The 20,001-nt window shown below is 36.7% G+C and overlaps 2 protein-coding genes across 2 annotated transcripts; both read right to left on the bottom strand.

Moving 5' to 3' along the window:
* Window positions 1-1,964: 1,964 nt before the first annotated feature.
* Window positions 1,965-4,325, bottom strand: LOC120330155 (uncharacterized). Its single transcript, XM_039397006.2, has 4 exons — window positions 4,214-4,325; window positions 3,489-3,686; window positions 2,743-2,865; window positions 1,965-2,236 (listed from the first exon to the last, which is right to left on the bottom strand). Exons 1-4 carry the CDS (start codon window positions 4,281-4,283, stop codon window positions 2,136-2,138), a joined length of 492 nt encoding a protein of 163 aa, XP_039252940.2. The 5' UTR covers window positions 4,284-4,325; the 3' UTR covers window positions 1,965-2,135.
* Window positions 4,326-12,729: 8,404 nt separating this feature from the next.
* LOC120329701 (NADH dehydrogenase [ubiquinone] iron-sulfur protein 6, mitochondrial-like) lies at window positions 12,730-14,972 on the bottom strand. The gene is made up of 2 exons (XM_039396479.2): window positions 14,787-14,972; window positions 12,730-13,121 (listed from the first exon to the last, which is right to left on the bottom strand). Exons 1-2 carry the CDS (start codon window positions 14,928-14,930, stop codon window positions 12,816-12,818), a joined length of 450 nt encoding a protein of 149 aa, XP_039252413.1. The 5' UTR covers window positions 14,931-14,972; the 3' UTR covers window positions 12,730-12,815.
* Window positions 14,973-20,001: the final 5,029 nt, after the last annotated feature.

Genomic DNA, 20,001 nt, shown 5'->3' with positions numbered 1-20,001 from the left:
CGCAACTCAGCAAAACATACAACAATAGAGAGCGTCTTATTTTCATAACGACATCTATTTCAATTTGAAAATACTTCTTCTTCCAATGTAAGGGATAGCCTGTTGGTTATTACTTAAAACAATTAAACCAGTGTACTGAAACGTAGGATGAACATTGTGCAGAAAAACACTACGACATCATAATAAAAAGTTGAAGAGTTGCATTAAAAACGACCTAACAGCTACGATGACATCAATTCGACTGCTGCACCTCAGTCTCAGTAAAATTTGAGTGGATGTTTTTAATGAGAGTCTAAGAGTCGCGGTTGCGAATCATTGGTATAGAGTGTGATACGCAAATCCAAGGTGTATCTGTTGAAACATTGACTGTATTACTGAAGGGCATAACGAATTAATAAAAATTCTCTTTAATACATTTTGAAAATATTTTATCACATATGCGTCATCCGACCGACACAGCCATGCTCGTGCTATTTCACAAAAAGCTAATAATATTGTTGACGAGATGCATTAATTTTAGAATTGCATATACAATTATACACATTTCCCGCAATTGTACAAACAAAACAATTACAATTTTATCAAACCTTTTCTGTGAAACAATAAGTTCTTCTCAACTTGTCTTTATTATAAATACTCGCATTGTAAGCTCTATCCTAAAATAACGTCACCTGTCTGTGGCGCTTATATCATGAAATATTTAAAACTGAAGTTCAAGGATGAACACAGCCTGTGCATTATTGTTTTGAGTTCCTTCCAAACATTGTAAGTGAGGCATTTTTCATACTACAGCATTGCTTGTTTAACACTTTCTGAAAAATAGTTGTCACATTTGAAACTGCAGTCCTATTTAGTTTGTGTTACTCATGAATAATTTTTACATTTAATTGTGGTAATTCACTTTCTGATTAATTTCCAATTTTGTGTCCAATGGAATTCGCAACAGAGAGACTCGTACATCACAGGGTTTTTCCTTCTTCAGTTGACATGATGGGTTCGAGATAAGTGTACAGCAATTCCCTATTTTCATAATATCTTGTTGCTTCTATCTGCTTTAGACGGGTCGGTCGTCTGTCTTGCTAATTGCCCCAAAACTATCCCGAGTGTGCCGCGGTTAAGTTGCAATGAGAGTAACTTTTGTTTAGTTATATATATATACACCTTTTTTTTCTAAAACACTAAAGAGAAATACTCACGAAGTACATAATGTTAAAGATCTGGACATGAAATTGGCGTTTGAGTGTATGAAAACGGAAAATGGGCTTTGAGTAATAATTTTCGTACACCTACTAGACTAAGTTCTGAAGCCCGAGCCCGACATTTCGGGTCGGGTCGAGCCTGAAATGTTAATCATTACGTTCGGGCCGGGTCGAGTCGGGCCTGAAATGCCAACCATCACGTTCGGGTCGGGCCTGAAATGCCAACCATTACGTTCGGGTCGGGCCTGAAATGTCAATCATTACGTTCGGGTCGGGTCGGGCTTCCCTATCGCTGACTTTTTTCGAAATAAATGTATGTTTATGAAAAAAATATATACTTAAACTATGTGTGGATACTAAACAAAGGAAAACTTGTTATAAAAGAAATAATTCGAATAAAACAGAGAAGAAGCTGTAATGGACCTTTCCCCGGCCTTGACCCTCGAAAATATTCTACCTATAGCCTACTTCACCATACCCGGTTCGAGCCTGCAAACCCAGTCAATTGGTCGGGCTCGGGTCGGGTCGTGTTTAATACCCACGGGCCCGGGTCGGGCTGGAATTTTTAGGCCCGAAATTACCTCTAACACCTACCATCAAAGCCTTTAATATCCTAATAATTTGTCGTATTATTAATGAAGAGCATAACATCATAAATTGTGCTTTTGAGCGAGACAATACTATCTGCGTCTGCCTTCTGTTTTCTTATCTGTCCTATCTGTCCATTTTACTCTGGATTTTCACACGCCTGTGTAAAATGCTTTCTATAAAGAATTTATTCCGCCAAACTTAAATTAATAATATTTTACAAATTACGCTTGAACAAACAGTCACATTTCAAAACAGCAAAGTACCAGTTTGTCGTTTAATAGACAAGCAAATCATTAATTATGTAGTTGTTCATAATTTCATTAATATACGGTTCATTATCGTGACTTATTTTGACATAACAAATACGGACAAAACAAGAAATGACCACATGAGAAAGTTATTGACATTCAAATTCTTAGAGCTGCTATCACCAATGTTGCAAAGATCTGAAAATCAAATATCAATACATTTATATGAATAAAGATACAAATTAGCAATGGTAGCTAGAATGGTATGAACAAAGTATTTCATGACAAAGATTACTCGATACATGTTATTGTCGAATCTAAGTGAGAATACCAATGTAGGCTGTATAGTGTGTTCCTCTACGTTAGAGATTGATCACGAATTTCTTACGCAGCTCAAAGACAAAATACGAACAATTGCCAAACTTTATTGAGTGTCACTTTTCTGCATCTAACAGTGTTATATTGGAATGCTTCCTACCACTACCTAGATAAGGTATATATTTAGTGCAGAAACATAGGACGTGCAGATAGTAGAAATTATCTTCATGTATTTCAATATACTATGTAAATGATTTATAAAGTACACCAATATTCTAGACACAGCTTTGAATAAAAATTCAAAAGATTTTTAAAACATCTCAGAAAATTATGAACGGAGCATAATTTTGAAATAAAAATAGAATTTTATGATTTCAAAACGATACCTGTTTTGCATGATTTCACGCACATCTTGTACTTTTCTCCTGCAATGTCCTCCGCTTCCATGCAAGCGTTAATCGAGTATTTTGAACAGCCTCGCTTTATAATTGTGTCACTGGCCTTGTTTTCTAAAAAAAATATTCCCCAAATTTGAGTTTGTAAAAACGCGTGAATAAAAATCGAATAAACGTGGACTGATATAATATTTACTTGAATTTCTTTCTAGGCATAAAGATTCCTGCTTATCAACACAAGTCGTGTTGTGGCTTGTGTCTCACAATAACTATTATGTATTTACGTCCGTCTATTTATGAACGATCATAAATCAATCCGTGCCGAAAGTTTGCGTTTTTCGTCAGTAATAGTAATAATTAGATTTTAAGTTAAGATTTGTAAATTTATGACCTTACTTTGTCATACTATTTTGATAAAAATACTATTAACATGAACACGGCGACTTCTTATTTTTCTCACTTCAACGCAACACATATATAGTCATCAACGTAGTGCACCAGTATAGCACATATGCTCGCCAAGAGTACAAATTTAAAGAAATATGTTATCCGCTTTCCTATTCAAATTTTATGTTGCAAAACATTTGCAAACTATATTTGTAAGCTTGATAATAAAATTGTATGTTTGCACTGTTACATACATTTTATTTCAATTCTGAAAAATAAATCCTTAACTGAGACACAGTTCTACAATTCGATCAAAAATCAACAATTTTTAAATAAAGTTTAAACTATACCGGGTATAAAGACTCTAAGGTAACAAAATCCAGTACATGCATCGGGAAGTTCTTCATGCAGATTTTCATGATTGCACTCAGTAATATTTTCCGAAATGACACCGTCACAGTAAAAACAGTTGATTGTTTTTCTTTGATAAGCAAATTTTGGTGGTCGGAGGTAAGAGTCATCTTCTATTGCTTCGATATCACTCGCAACTGAAAACAAATATAGTAGATAATAATTGCGTCTTTCCTATTGAGCAATTAACAATCATCAAGTTTGATATCACGAATTCGGTTCAATAATAATGTTTCATTGCTAACATCTAATTTTACGAAACTCTCCCAACTAACTAACTTAGTGGTTTACAAAAACGAAAATGCTAATAGCATTGTCTATATTACAATTTCCTGCTCTCAGAAAGGATCAAGCACTAGGGGTATGGTAAAAATAACGATGACCAGGTGGCAATCTTGTAAAGTTTTATAGGACATTTCATTATATTAATACACCAAGTAATGCGCAATTCTTTGTTATCTGCATTAGACTAAATGTGAAAGGATATATATATTACCGAACAAAGATCACTTCACATACTTTAGATTTTAGGTTCTTCTATCGCCAAAGTAAAAAAAATGTTTTGTAAACCTGGTAGCTTTGTACGTTTAATGTGCCACTCGCGTCAAAAAACTACCATCGGCACACTGTTATTTACACTCAATACTAATAGATAATACCATACTTGCCGATTTAGAGACCAACATTTGTAGGAGTAGCGACGACACCCAAATAACACTGGACACTTTTAACATGATCTTATGAATCGTATCAAATTAATATTAAACTACTTGGCTGTGACAAGAAAAAAATATTTACTGAATGCCACTAACGACTATCATGTTCCAAGTCCAAAGTTTCCAGCATGGTAATAATATATATTCAACCGCTACATATCCGTATTAATTGTGGTCGAGGGGTACATAAATTGAGTATCATTGGCAACTATATGTGACGTTACTCAGATTTCAAACTACGCGAACTAGTGGGAATATTTCACGAATAAATGATAATAAATGTTTCATGTTCTATTTTACCGATTTATATACGATGTTTTAGTTTGATAAACAAATTTCAATTGCAGAACGCTACTCATGAAATTTTGCTGAGAGCAATGTCGAACCTGATTGCGGAGTTGGCCAAAATAGTCTGGATGCCCTTTTACGACAGATCATTTCATTCTTGACATTTTCCATATTTCCGCACTCAATAAGGGGCGCAAATTTTTAATGTCGATTATTGAAAAGGACGATGTTGCGCTAATATATCGCAACAAAAGTTAATATTTTTCCTCGCAAAAATATATTAAGAGGAATATACCAATTCACGAACTCTCAGTTACACTGCAAAATAATACCTCATGAACTCTGAAACCTACAGACCTTGAACTACTCCCATGCCAGACAGCAGATCCTATCACTCAATAGTATATTAAGTCATAACGTAATCTCTAAGATATTTAATTTCCTGACTCCTGTGGGCATTGTGGGTGATTCTGCATTAATATATATTTTCACAGTTGTAGAAGTCAAAACTTTGATTAGGCCGTAACTTATGCAAGATCTCATGAGGCCCGACTCTGATTTTGCAAAGCGATAGCAGCTAACTAATCCAACCTTATGATACACAGAGCGGGCTGGATGTGACGGCTTCCAGACCGAAAGATAATGGGAATCGAGAATGGAACTTTTTGAATTTATTATTTCTTTTTCGCTGAGGGATTATATAATTCATTTTAGACTAAAGATAATCTGCGTTATCTGAAATACCATATACCACTTATAACAGACCACAGATAAAAGTAACAAAGAATTCTTCTTTTTCAATCTACAGCGAAAACAAACGTCACCCAACGATAAGGTTCATTATTACAGCGGTAAATGCCCAATATTTCATGCGCGTTAGTGAAAAATTCTTTGCAAACGTAGTTTAATGACATTTCTGAAGCATCAAGCCTCTCTGTTGATCTTGCAGATGATACTGGTTGTCTAGCATTCGTGACCCCTTTTTCTCGTGGGATCATAGTGACACAACTAATTTATTGCATGGAAGCACGATAGAGCCTCTGGCATTGTATATAATACTTCGGACGTTTATATCAATAATAGTCCATCACGAAACAGACTTGTGAACGATAGTGCAGTTCAGTTGGATCGATCTGTTAATATCAATCAAAATTTAATTAATATTTACCGCCACCAACGTGAAATTGCTTTGTGATTCTTACTCGTTGAATCGCAATTACGATTTGGTTACATTAACGTGTCGATGGAACCGCATTAGTACAGCATGTACATAGAGTACATACCTTTAAGTTCGTTCGGCTGTGTGTGTACATCACTAAAATGACTGTTTATGCATATTAGGTTGCTTTTATAAGTATAGCATGTTATCAACCGAAGAGCAATCGTAGCCTAGAGACTGACGCAAAAAATTTGTGAATGATATCGATAAGACTGACAAAGGTTTTACATCCCACCAATGCTACAAATAGTATATCTCACGAATCATTTAATATTAATTCGGCTTGAACTGAATAAGTAGTTTGGATATAACGGGATTATGTATTTTATGCCAATTTATCTGAATTTTTTTTTTATCGAATATCGAAGGTCGTTTCCTCAACTAGATTCTAGGGTCTGGTTTTCATGGCCTTTTTGAACGAGAAATCGGGCGAGCAATCAGATATTTCAGCTTGCAAATTAGAAATCCCGAAGTGCAATGATAAACCACGGTGTGCGCTTGCGTTGCGAAACTACTAACAAGCGAATTTCTGCCTAGTTTAACTTTGTTGCGACTAAATTTTTGATTACAGCAACTAAACTAAAGCTCCTTGCCATGTAAGACAAAATAATTATTTAACTTATACCTAAAAACCAACAACCCAGCTAAAAACTGACGAATTCCTAACAAAACAACGAGAACAGGCCAGTTTGTATTAATAACTTGTATCAATTTTCAAGGGGGAAAGTAGGTAAAACCCAAATAACATTAGAGCCCACAAAAAGCAATAAAATGAACAAAAGTAATAGCCTTCTAGCAAAAATGGTATCTTTAACCAATGAAAATTTCAAGCAATTGATCCAGTAGTTAATGAGAAAAGCAAGATGAACAACAAGACATAATAACAAAACAATCGATAGATTCATTTCGTGTCCAACAAGGGAGTCGATGCTCTGGAAACAGTACCGGGACAGTGAGAAATTTTTTTAAAAAAGTATAAAACTTGATGCACCCGCTCACCCACATACACACAAAGTATGAAGCAACAAGCACAAATGCTGGTAAACGACGGTTTGACCGTAAATGAACAAACACAAATACGCGAGTGGATTCAACTTCCGGGCTGTTTTTACTTTTGGAATGTCTGCGGATACTAATGATCCATTCAATGTGATACAAAGATAGCATATGGTTTACGTTTGTTTCCCGGTTACCACAAACTCACGTTTTAATGGAAGCGCATTTAGTTTTTCATTAGTCTGGCTTTGCTGCAAAAACCACGAAAAATTACTAAAATTTTCTTTCTATATCTACATATAGTGTAAGATTTCAAACTCTTCTTAACGGAAATAGCGATTCTGCAAATGTAAGTACTTTAGAACATCGATAAGATTTTCAAGGCAAAATCTTAACTTTGGAAAATGCTCATTGCTAATTTGTGCGCTCATGAAAGATGCTATCGAAAAAGGATATGCCGAGGGAATATCAGATTATGACAATGGTAATCCTGGATATGTATGATATTTCACATCGTGAAGTTTTTCATCCTTGTAAGCCAAACAAGATCAGAGTTGCATTTAATTGCAGTTCTTAATTCGAAGGTCAGAGTTTGAATAGATATTTGTTACAAAGACCAGATCTTACCAACACATTGATATCAGTATTTGCTTGCTTTCGGGGAAAGGAAATTGCGTTTACGGCAGACATCGAAGTAATCTTTTATTAGGTTCTAATTAACGAAGAAGACAGAAATTTTGCAAGATTTCTGTGGTGGGACAATGGTGATTACACAAAAAAGCCTAGTTGTTACAGAATGCGAGTCATGGTGTTTGGTTCTCCGTCAAGTCCACCGTGTTGTAATTTTGTCCTCGAGAAAACTGCAGATGACTATGAAAAAATTTGGTGAAGATGCAGTTGAATTCTTGCGAAACAGAACAGAGATATTTCTGAAATCAACTGATACTCTTCAATATACTCTATCCGATTATAGTTCAACAGGTATTCCTGAAGTATGCGCACCAAGATGTCACATAACCTGAACCCTAACCTAGTACACAACCTACAGGTTGTGCGCCATCTTGGTGCGCATACTTCAAGAGGTCCGTTCAACACCCAGGGTATGTTTTCTAGAATATTCTCCATGCTATCATAACAGGACTCAATGCCTGATTATAATAGCATTAACGAAATTAAAACTAGGGAAGAAAATTTAATCATAAGATATTCCTAACAAAACCTGCTGATCAAATAACACGCGTAAAGTGAAAGTTCTTCTTCTGTTCACTGCCCCTACGAATTCAAAATAAATCCGCAAATACATTATTTGACCGCGAGAACAATTTTAGCGATTACATTATTGCTTGAAAATAGAGCTCAAAAATTTGAAACTCCTTGGTAAGAATTAGGTTATGATCTGAATAAGAAAAAATCAAAAGAATTACTAAATTTCTATAGAAAAATATGCAAAATTTGTCGCCACAGTCGGGATTTTAGAACATACATAATGAAATTAATCCAACACTCTGAAGATAGCAATATAGACACAAAAACGATTCACTTATATTGGGTTTAGAAGAATCAGTGGGGACCTATGGTAACTTTTTGAATCCGTAAGTGATCACAAGGATGATTAATACGTTCTTCCTAATGTCAATGTTTTATTTTGTTGTCATATTTACTATCGTCAGATGTCATATTATTGAGAGCTTTCATTCGCTTTTGACTACCTTCTTCGAGCATTGCCAGATACGGCAATTCGTGGATTTTTGTGTTATGATAATAATGTTTATATATACTCAATGGTTCAAATTTTTTGTCAGCCGGCTCCATCACACATGTCATATTTTTCAGTTACAAAAAGTCATGTTTTTTTTCAGTAATGCCAGGTTCGCTGATCTCATAAAATTCCATGAGACGCTTCTATAAAACCGGTGCGAACCGGCTGAATCACACTACTGGTTATGCTCGTGCACAAATATAAGTAGTGCCAGTTGCAATATAATATTAGAAAGGCGGTATGAAACTGAAGTTAAAATATGAGAATCTTCAGTTAGGCCGTGGTCGTTTTTTTATTGAATGAGCCAAAAACTTTATTTTTATTATGGAAAAAAAGACCCTGGGTCATATATCAGTGGCGGCGCGTGGTCATTTTGACAACCGGGGCAAGCTACTGCGGGACCAAGTCACCCCCATCTACGGGGACAGGATGAGCGCTGTAAGTTCTCCCATCATTTTATGAGTATAAAAACCATTCCATCGGTAACAACCAATCGGCAAAAGCGACAATTTTTAACGATAAGAAAGTGTCTTTAAAACCGGTCCAAATCAAGGGATTAATAAATATAGACATAGTTTATTTTGAAACCTCTTTCATAAGGAAAGGCAATATTTACCCAGATAAATACAATGACATATTAACAGAAACTTCGGGAAAGCAGACAAAACCTAAAATAAGGTTTAAAACGTTACTATGAAGAAAGGAAAGGTAATGCAAAGATAAGGACATGCGTCGCTCACTCATATGCTGCTAGACTTCTACTGCTTGAACATATATGCAACACGCCGCGGTTTCTTGGAAGCAAAATGCTCAATAACGCGCTGATTAAAGTCATGCATCCCAGAAATAACGTCTCTGTGAATGGATAAAACAGCCAAGGAATTTAATGTATCTTGCTTCATTGTGTTTCTGAGATACGTTTTAATACGCTTCAGCGTGCTGAATGTTCGCTCTGCGTCGGCGGAAGAAATAGGCGTCGTCAAAATGAGGTCCAGAAATTTTGCAGACGCCGCAAAGGTAGTTACTAGAGTGTTATCTATGAGGAACCCATAGAGCGCGCAAGTTGATGTGATGTTCAAAAAAGTTTGATTGGTGTATATACATCGCAATTCATTTTCCAATTTACCCACGTTTATCATGGGGTAAAATTTGGAGACAGTAGCCAACAAATGGATGGGAAATTGACGTGCAAATTTTGAAAAAATTTTTGGGGTTCATCAAAGAGAACGCGGCAAGGTGTTCAGTGCGCAGACGATCGCCTATTTGATTCACCAGAATGTCACACCATTTCTTTGCAGACAAAATCAAACGCTGCGTTGTTTGCCCGCGGGGTAAAGAAGCACTCCATGTGTCGTCGTATTTTATTGTTTCCCGGATACGAGATACAGCATCGCAGAAGTCTGAAATACACGACTGCACAGACGCTCCATCCATTAGCCTTGACTGCAATGCGCCGTATAATACATTCACGTGATAGAATATTGTGGAGAAAAAATGAAAACTCACCATCTTCTAGCAGACGCTTTAGACCTGCCGCCTCCCTCACAGAGCGTTCGTCCCAAACCGGAGAGCTCTGAATGCCATTGAAACACTCAATGAGCTCAGACCTAATTTCGGACACGCCCTGCACCACGCGTGATTGGAAGTTCCAACGTGTTGGTGCACAAGCTGGGAGACGGCGGCTACATATCTGGCGAAGGAGGTCAGAGCGCTTCGGCGAAACAGAAAAAAATGAAGAAAACCCCGAAACATTTGCAAAAAATATACGGACGAGAGGGGTATCAAGACACATATTTTTAATAACGAGGTTAAATTGGTGTGCATAACAATGTAAAAAATGCGCATGAGGAAAATCTTCTTTTTTATAAACTTGAACACCATGTTTCGACCCACTCATGACTGCCGCGCCGTCATAAGTTTGAGCTATCAATTTTGACTTCGCGTTGTAAGGCTGTAACACTTCTTTCAGTACAGCCGATATCCCGCAAGCCGTGCGATCAACGATTGGTACAAAGCTGTGAAATCTCTCGGTAGGTTTACCATCTTTCACAAACCGAAAAATCACAGCCAGTTGGGAAACGCACGTGATGTCAGTTGTCTCGTCAGACTGAATTGAAAGGAACTGGCAATTCTCAATTTCCAGAGCCAAATGTTGTAAATAAATTTTATACATTGAGTTGAGCAAATCATTTTGGATATCCTTAGATGTCCCTTTCGAAACAGTTGCGGCATCAAGATGATCTCTCAATACTGTATCTAGGGATGCGGTGTATTCCACCATATCCAAAAATACCCCTCTATTAGAAGAGCCAGCCCGTTCATCGTGCCCACGGAGGGACAGCTCGTGACAACCAATGAACTTCAAAACATCTATCAATCGACCGAGAACATGGCGTTTTTTCTCGACGTTTTGGTTGTGCCGACGAATAGAAACCGCGCGTCCTTCATCCAACTGTGCTGCAATATTAACATTTCCGAATGTTCGGTATTTTACTGCATGGTCCAGATGCTCCATAGAAGATTGATGATCCCTGGCACGCTCGGAAAGATGTTTAAGATCTCTAAAACCACATTTACACCAACGTGAGTCACGGGCGGTAGCAAAAAGTAGGCAATAAAAACAAAAAAGTGCATTTTTGTCCTCGCTGTAACACAACCATTCGTGTTTTTTATACCAAGTTTCTGCGCAGAATGTACGCCGACGCTTTCCTCCGTCATGGGATTGTTCCAGTGAACAATTTTTTGGTTGATAAGGCCCAAGACGTTGTACCTCTAATTTTTGTTCCAGCGGCAGCTGCGAAAACGGAGTGCGAAGTAGTGCATCAACCTTATTCATTATGAGGTCTAAGGCTAAGAAATGCGAAGCCGGAAAGAAGTGAGGAGCTCAAAAGGAATGTGGAAAATCGAAAGCAAATGGACTACTAAAGGTCTCTAACTGATTCAAATAGCGAAACAAGCGACAAAAACGAAGGCGAGGAAACTATCAACTCTTCAAGCAACCAACGAACGAGAAGGAATGCGTGAATATGTCAACACGTTGTTGTAAGAAACGTTGGCATTGTGTCGTCATAATTTCGGGGCTAGCACCGATGATTTAGTAAAAGAAACAGAAAACAAACAAGACAAACGCGGCGAGTGGAAGATAAAAGAGAGAATACGATATACAATGAGCAACCGGGGCAAAATCGGCGTCGCCCCGTCGACCTTCGGCGAAGGCTTTGCGAGCGAAAAATGAACCATGTCGGGAGAATATGGCTAGTGTAGACTGTAGACAGTCTGTGCAACCGATATTGAGGTATTTTCCGAATATTTTTTATTGTACCGAAAAAACAACCGGGGCATTGCCCCGGTTGGCCCTATTGACGCGCCGCCACTGATATATATATTTATTCAATCTCTGTATTGTGTATTTATTGATCATCTTTGCCATTAGTTGCGTAGCTCTATGCAGAAACGCGTGTCGTAAAGAAGCGAAGACAGCCGCCCCAAAGGGAGTTCCGAAAATTCACGGGAGAAACTCGATTACAACTCTCGTTAAAAAGAGGTGACTTTTCAGCTGATATTGATTTTTTCCTCCGGAAAATATATAATCCAATGAACCTCTAGATTAGTATGTCGTGTCGTAATAACTGTATTCAATGTGGCCGATATTAGCGTATTATACCGTTGATCAGTTACGGTTCCCTCCTCCACCCTTAATTCCATGCATTTGAATACAAAATATACCCGGCAAACTAATCCCATACCATACGCCTACACGGACAGGTAACTGGATAAGAGGCCATGGTACGTCATAAGATTGAGCAGTTTTATTGACCCAAATTGCTCACAGGTACCGCTTTTTCCGCCATCAGGTCTATGATTCTGAAAGAAATAACTGGCCAACTAATCCCATACCAGACATGGATGGGCCACGAAAGCCATATGAGCAAGCAGTCTTACCAACTTTCCTCTTATCTGGATGAATACGAAGAATCCTACCCTATCCTAGACAATGCAGCAGTATTCCAAATTACTATTTAAAATGCATACTTTGCTGCGTTGCTTGAAACTAAAAATAAACAAAATCCTCAGTTGGCGTGCAAAACGCAGGTTACTATTCACTACTGTGCAAATGTCATATACAGAACTATAGTTCCCTGGTGTAAAACTCTTTTAAGTGGTAGGCTAGAGTAGAACCGATCTAAAAGATGATACTCTGCCAATGGTAAATAGATGTATTTAAGAAAAATGTTATCTTCAGCTTAACAATAAAGAAAGAATTGGCCAGGGATGAAAATATTATAACTTAATGATGAGGTTTCCTAATATATCTGAGTCCACAATACATACAACTTTGAGCTTTTCCTTTGTCCAAATTAATATAAACTCGAGGGTGTCCAAGAGCTGCAGGACCATCTGGGCCATCTTTGCCTTCACAGTATGCAATTCGACTTTCAACCTCTATTGGTGGGACGTCATTGACCATCTCCACTGCCCAGTTTCTATTCACAATTTTACTACGATCAATATATCTATTTCTTCTCCAATCATCGTCATCAAAAAATTGTCCTGTATGTGTAATTTCTTCAGTTAGAGTTGGCAAATCCTCCCCCTGTAAGAGTAAATGATTGCTGTTATACCAGTCAATTCTGTGATGTGTGGCAAACCTTTTTACTGAATATGAAAAAATGAAATTGGGTCTGGTATCATGGTCAATGTCTGCATTAATGAGAAACTTGCTGTTACATCCTGTTTGAATGTCTTACTATAATGACTTACTATAAATATCTTGCGGCACTTATATCACGAAAATACCTAGGTGATTCCTAGTAATGGTTATAAAATTCATTTGGAAAAAATAAATATCAATACGGTGAAAGCGTTCACAATACTACACCAAATGTTTTCATAGATTCAAAAGTTCGTGCAAATATTTCACAGAAAATAGGTTTCCACTTAGGTTTGCACTGCATTAACGAAGTCAATACCACCTTCCACTTAGGTTTGCACTGCATTAACGAAGTCAATACCACCAACTCAGTATGTAGGTAAAGTACCTTCAAACACCTTCCAAAGGCCCTTTTAGGTTTATAGACCTGGAAAAGTTGTATGACGCACTAAAAACTATCAAATCTACGTCAGATGAGGCTGAGCGTGCATTTTCAGCTCTTGGATTTTTACCAACAAAATCAGAAATGATATTAATGACACTCTTGATGCTCTCATGTTTCTGCATCAGTTTTATAAGAAATAAACATGACTGTTCATAATATGGAGTATGTGTTTTTATTTTTATATTATTAATCCCTGGATTAAATGGTAAAATTCCCAGGCAATCCCCGAGCCCGGGTTTCAAATCTATGTCAGATGAGGCTGAGCGTGCATGACTGTTAATAATATTTTGAGTATGTGTTTTTATTTTTATTTATTAATCCCTGGATTAAATGGTGAAATTCCCAGGCAATCCCGAGCCCGGGTTTCAAATCTGGGTCCCTAACAACCCGCGTTAGCGGTTTCAATACGGTTAACTGGCTAACTAATTCTATAGCCAACATAGACTGGTAACAGGGCAAGGGGACGTGCTTCGCCACATGATAAAGCGATTTTATTAACATTCCTTCAAATATGTAAAGCCTCTCTTTTTCTGAAAAGCATAAGAAATAATAAAAAAAAATGAACATTGTCCACTAATCCACTAATAACTGTATTGTTGAATTTAGAATATACAGAATTATTTAAACGAATTCTAGATCGTCGATTATCAAGGAATATGAGGCTCAAGAGTCAAGATTATTAAACTAGAGATGTCATAAACAAAAACCAAGCCTAAGTGCTTAACTGAAGTTGGTAGTCTGGATGTTCAATGACTTTGTAAATACTTATCGCCAGATAATATTTCAAAGAAATCAAAGAAAATTATGACAAAAACTAAGCAAAAGCCTTCAAGAGGCTAGTGGGATTTAAGATTTTTGCAAACCAGATGTTAAATGGAGCACAATATCGATATTTAGATGAATCAATAAAAAACCATTAAACTAAAAGTAGTGAAAAATGCAGTTTTAACAAATGCTTCGACGCAATCAGTAACATGAAACAGCAGACTGGTATTTATTTAGCTGATCCTTTGTGATTCATCGGCGTAGAACTGTTAAAAATCCATTATGAAACCCTTATTTTAGATCTGCATATGGATGGTTCGCACCAAACAATGAAGTCTAAATTTTGTGTGAGTGAGATTGAATACTGGCAGAAAATATAAATTTATTTGACAGCACACCTGAACTTTAACAAATTTCCCTTCAACAAGAACAAACTTTCCTTTTGTTGCACTTTTGACAAGTGAGGATTCTGAAGAACTTCCAACATTTGATAAGGAACGAATTGCAATGCGTGATAATGTTGCAACTTTCATATAATTCATATTAAATATAAGAAAGCTAATTTTATATTTAATTAAGCAAATTCTGAAATTGGGGTAATGTAACATTATGATTACAGGCCATGTAAAGCCAATTTGTCATATCACAGTGTGACAGCAGCAGACAGTTATCCCCTCCAGCCCTCCCTGCCTTCATTCAGACAATGCTCGTGTACTGTCACATGCATATCTAAAGATTGTACCGGTACAGTTTGAACCGTATTCACATCTGAAGAAATTGACAACTACCGAGTACCGGTACCGGTAACATATATCTGTATATGCTAAATTCTGGAGAATATCACATTTTTCCTTGTAGACAGTGGATCAAAATTTACTAGAATCTTATTTTTCAGTTTTTATATCGTACTTCAGTCTGCTGGTGTATCAGTAGCAAATGGATTTAAGACTGAGGTCCCCTGCCGTTAGCATTAGGTCCATATGTTCAGATCGTTTTCTGACTTGATAGATATATTTACAGGTACCGGTACCCACAGCATTTATTATTTTCCAATACGACGCTACCGAGCTAACTGCAGAACTGAGTTAGCCACAACACCACAGGCCTGTGGAGACACAAGTGGACTGAACGAGCCACTCAACCCGGTTTTAATGTTTTTTTGACGAAAATATTGACAGAGAAAAACCAAAATCTGACCACGAAAATTTGGCATATGCAATTTCGGCTATGTTGAATGCTTTCTTAGTTTATGTAGGAAATTTTAATCTCGATCATCTGAATTGGGGCTTCACAAAATTCAAACCTAGGTTTTCGCGTTTGACAGTCGTCGGGTGCGGTCGCATTTTTGAACGGTGCAGAAGGACTAGATTGATAACAATGAACCAGCACTGAAGGAATATCAACAAGTAAAGACCGAAATAATAAATTACATGGCAGCATAAAGGCAACATACGGACATCATAACAGAATCGAAAGATAAATACATCAGAGATAGATTCCGATAGTTCATTTTGTGAAGAAGAGTATGATGTTGAATTGCGGACTGTCAGCAGATACTGTTATTTCTAGAATTTCCGCTTGAGTACTATAAGTATAAGTTTATTTCGACTCCATAATCAGCAATAGACGATAAAAAAATAGATAAAAACAAAAGTAAAAGTAACTGATTATAGAATCGGGAAAGCGAACAAAACCTAGAGTAAGGTTTGAAACGTACAGATTTTAGATGGAAAGATATTGATAAAAGAAGTAGTACGTGTTCGCTCACCCAAAAGTAAAAAAAAAACTAATTAGGGCACGCACGCACACACACACACACACAATCATCGAGACATGATACTGTCGGAAGCGAGACTTAAAAGTAAAAAGGAAGAAAAATATACAAACAAATAAAAATAAATAAATTCTTTTGCCACACCAAATTAATAATTTTATGAGGATTGCCAAATTGGATACCGAATTAGTCAACAAGAGTAATGTATTGTGGATAGAAAAGTATTCCTCAAAAGATATCGTCAAGCTGATTATAATTGGAGTCACCTAATGCCAAATTGCCCAATCAGAATTGCCAAGTTGGATGTATGAAGAGGTGGGCTAGACCTGCTTCACTCATCAAATAGAAGCCACAACAAGCCAAATAACGTCCAAATTATTTTAAATACTATTAATCAATAACAGTACCGGTAATCATAATTAAAATTAATTAGGGCGGTATGATACAGAGGTAGGAAAATTGGTTAAGGGAATATATATGGTGTTTAAGGTTCAAGTAAAGTTTCTAGGGTCATGGATTATAGGCAAGTAACTTTAATTGAGGTTGTTGATCACTGCGGTCAGTTCAAATTCATCACGAATGATTCATCAGTCTGCAAGTTTTGTTGATGTATACACCTTTCATGTTGACATAGATAGCATTTAAATTGATCATCATGACGTCCTGAAAAACGAAAAATATATCTGCGAGTACAATATTCAATGATTGCAAATGAGGAATCAATAGAAAACTACCCTACACCTTTGAGTGGAAGTTGTTGAATTGTGTAAATATTGATTAATATTAATTAAATATCATTAGACTGCTAGTTGAAAGACCTGAGAAAGAAGAGATTGTGGTTGGGACACAAGAGAAATTGTTCACAAACCATGCAAAAACCTTTCGATGTCGGCCAAACCACACACATGTATGCCATTATCTTCATTAGTCATTAACATCACACTAACCCTTACACATTTGCATGCTATACACAGCATAAATTCGACCAAGGATAAAAACTTTGTACACACGCAGGACACAGCATATAGTACTACAGCAAGTTAAAATGTAGGGGAGAATCCAAATATACCTCGACTGGTCACCTAATTACAATATTAGGTACAGGAGTTAAATTATACCGTCTACAACCCTCACAATAAATCACACCACCCAAACAGAAAACAAAGTTCACGCATGTGGAATATCAGAAACCCAACATTGAAAAAAAAGGAAACATGCGCATGCAGATATCAGAATGTGAACAGCCATATTAAGGAAAATCTTATGCTATAGAACAAAATAAATGGCCAACTAGAATGCAAACAGATGGAGAGAGCTCAACTGCTTGTTCAAAATTAATTAGTGATCTCAGAAACAATAACAATAGGGGAGAATCCAAATATACCTCGACTGCTCACCTAATTACAATATTAGGTACAGGAGTTTAATTCTACTGTCGATAACCCTCACAAAGAACCACACCACCCAAATACTGAAATAGAAAACGAAGTTCACGCATGTGGAATATCAGACACCCAACATTGAAAGAAAAGGAAACATGCACATGCAGATATCAGAATGTGAACAGCCATATTAAGGAAAATCTTATGCTATAGAACAAAATAAATGGCCAACTAGAATGCAAAACAGATGAAGAGAGCTCAACTGCTTGTTCAAAAATAAATTAGCAATCTCAGAGACAATAACAATGTTATGGCTGTTCAACATTCTCATGAAAACAATAAGTATGTGCAAGTGCTGAGTGTCCCAACTTATGTCATGGTCTTTCTTTTGAAGTTGTAGCTAATTACATACGAAAAATATATAACAGTGTGATTCTAATAATAAATTTTAATATTTTGATACCAAGTAGGACTTGACTTTTTTCTGAAAAAATTTTTTGGATTTCAATGTCTTTAAATTCAAGGGGAGAGAATTCCACAGCTTGGGCCCAGTATAACATAAGGCATGCTGGCTCACAGATGTACTCATAAAAGGTATGAACAGGTTGGAACTACTTCTTCGATTGGAAGTAATTTTAGTTAGTATGTCGTCGAAGCAGTTTGGCAAGGAATTGTTATGGAAATCATGGACTAATGATAATACTTCAAATTTCATTATATCTTCAACTTTGAGTATATTTAGCTTTTTATAGAAATGGTTTACACTTTCACGTTTACCTTTCCTAAAAAGAATTCTTAAAAAATTATTACAAATACTTTGCAATTTTGAGACAAGTGTTTTATTACCATGGAGCCAGACTGAGCAACAATATCGGATATGGCTGAGTAGTAATGATTGAAACATTGCTAGTAAAGCTGATTGATTAACACACTGGGATACTTTGGCAGCAACTGCCAAGTTTCTTTTTGTTTTACCAATAACATGCAATATGTGAGATTTCCAAGACAGATTTTCATCGAAGCTAACTCCTAGAAATTTTATTTCTTTTACTCTTTCAATTTCATTGCCATTGAGCAGCAGTGGTCTTGTACAACTCACACTTTTATGCTTGCTTGGATGGAATAATACAAATTTAGTCTTGTTAGCATTAAGAGATAATTTATTAACTAACATCCAGCTATGAATGTTGGCTAGTTCGTAGTTTGCAACTGTGAACAGATCTTCAAGGTTTTCCCCATGAAGAATCAAGTCAGTGTCATCAGCAAACATGATTGACTCAGAGGATTTCAGACACCTGGACATGTCATTAATGTAAGCTAGAAAAAATAATGGGCCAAGTAAAGATCCTTGTGGAACTCCGTGCTTCATGACACAAATATTCGTAGAACTAAATGAGTATTCAACTATATAACATGTGTAAATAGTTTGCAGTGTAACTTGCTATGACCATACAAATGCGCAACGTTTTTAAACATTCATCCAATGTCATATTTTTGTTTTGTTCTCTCTTTATGTATACTGTTTCAACAATGTTAGCCACGTCAATATATCAATTAGGCTACAGACCTGTTCACGTGTGATTAGTGTTTTTCCTGATAATTGTTTTTATGAGTGTCCGCGCATTAAATTTTACGTCATGGTTTTGCGTTTGTTTGTATAATTCCGCAATGCCCCATCTAGCGATCAGTGTAGTTTTTCATGGCTTGGTTTTTATTAAAGCTTTCGTGGCTTCATGAGTATGACCGTAAATGTATGACTATTGTCGCCAATTTATTACATTTCACTCCCCACATTATCTTTGCAAAAGATTGTATTGATCATTATCAACGTAAGTGTTTAAAGTACAACAGCCCGAAAGTTTAATACTATCGCGTATTTTGTTGTTAAGTTTGGCCCGTATGTTAGTCGTTGGTTTGGCCCAAGCGTCATTTAATTGGTCTCGTGTGTGTGCGTGCTGGTGGGCAGGCACATGAGATAATTCTCGTGTTTTGATCTTTTTTTATGGCTTTTGCTTGCTCTCCAGAATTCTCCATTTTTAATTTATGTTTGTTATGAAGTTTTCAAATTAAATTACTATCTATCTATACTTCAGCTTCGACTCGGACTCCGGGAAGTTTGAAAATACGACTTCCCACCATTTCAGAGGGAGGAGAGATCCGATAAAACGACTTGATGGAGCACTCCATGTTGAACGGGCTCTCACCATCCACGACGTCTTGCCGTGACAACCAACGCCACTTTCTAAGTGACTGTCCATTTCCACCAGGAGCTGATCGACGGCTTGTTAGAACACGAACTATGAAAAGCTTTAACGTATAGCAACCAAACAAGGATCATGATGATGAAAACTCTAATTAAGAAGGTAGGACCGTTTTGAATACTTCATTTACTCGCTACATCGAGGTAAAACGCTGTCCCCCTTTTGATACAATTATTCGTGATAATAAAGTCAGAAT

This window comes from Styela clava, chromosome 12, assembly GCF_964204865.1.
Source record: "Styela clava chromosome 12, kaStyClav1.hap1.2, whole genome shotgun sequence".
Classification (NCBI taxonomy): domain Eukaryota; kingdom Metazoa; phylum Chordata; class Ascidiacea; order Stolidobranchia; family Styelidae; genus Styela; species Styela clava.
The sequence above is the reverse complement of the archived record's forward strand: the minus strand, read 5'-3'. Positions and strand labels throughout refer to the sequence as shown.

Excerpts from the sequence above, each read along its gene's own strand:
- LOC120330155 (XM_039397006.2), bottom strand. The coding sequence starts at position 4,283 with ATGTTAAAAGTGTCCAGTGTTATTTGGGTGTCGTCGCTACTCCTACAA. Across the intron at positions 3,687-4,213 it reads GTTGGTCTCTAAATCGGCAA|TTGCGAGTGATATCGAAGCA; the intron begins GTATGGTATTAT and ends ATTTGTTTTCAG. Across the intron at positions 2,866-3,488 it reads CCTTAGAGTCTTTATACCCG|AAAACAAGGCCAGTGACACA; the intron begins GTATAGTTTAAA and ends TATTTTTTTTAG.
- LOC120329701 (XM_039396479.2), bottom strand. The coding sequence starts at position 14,930 with ATGAATTATATGAAAGTTGCAACATTATCACGCATTGCAATTCGTTCC. Across the intron at positions 13,122-14,786 it reads GGAAATTTGTTAAAGTTCAG|GGGGAGGATTTGCCAACTCT; the intron begins GTGTGCTGTCAA and ends TTACTCTTACAG.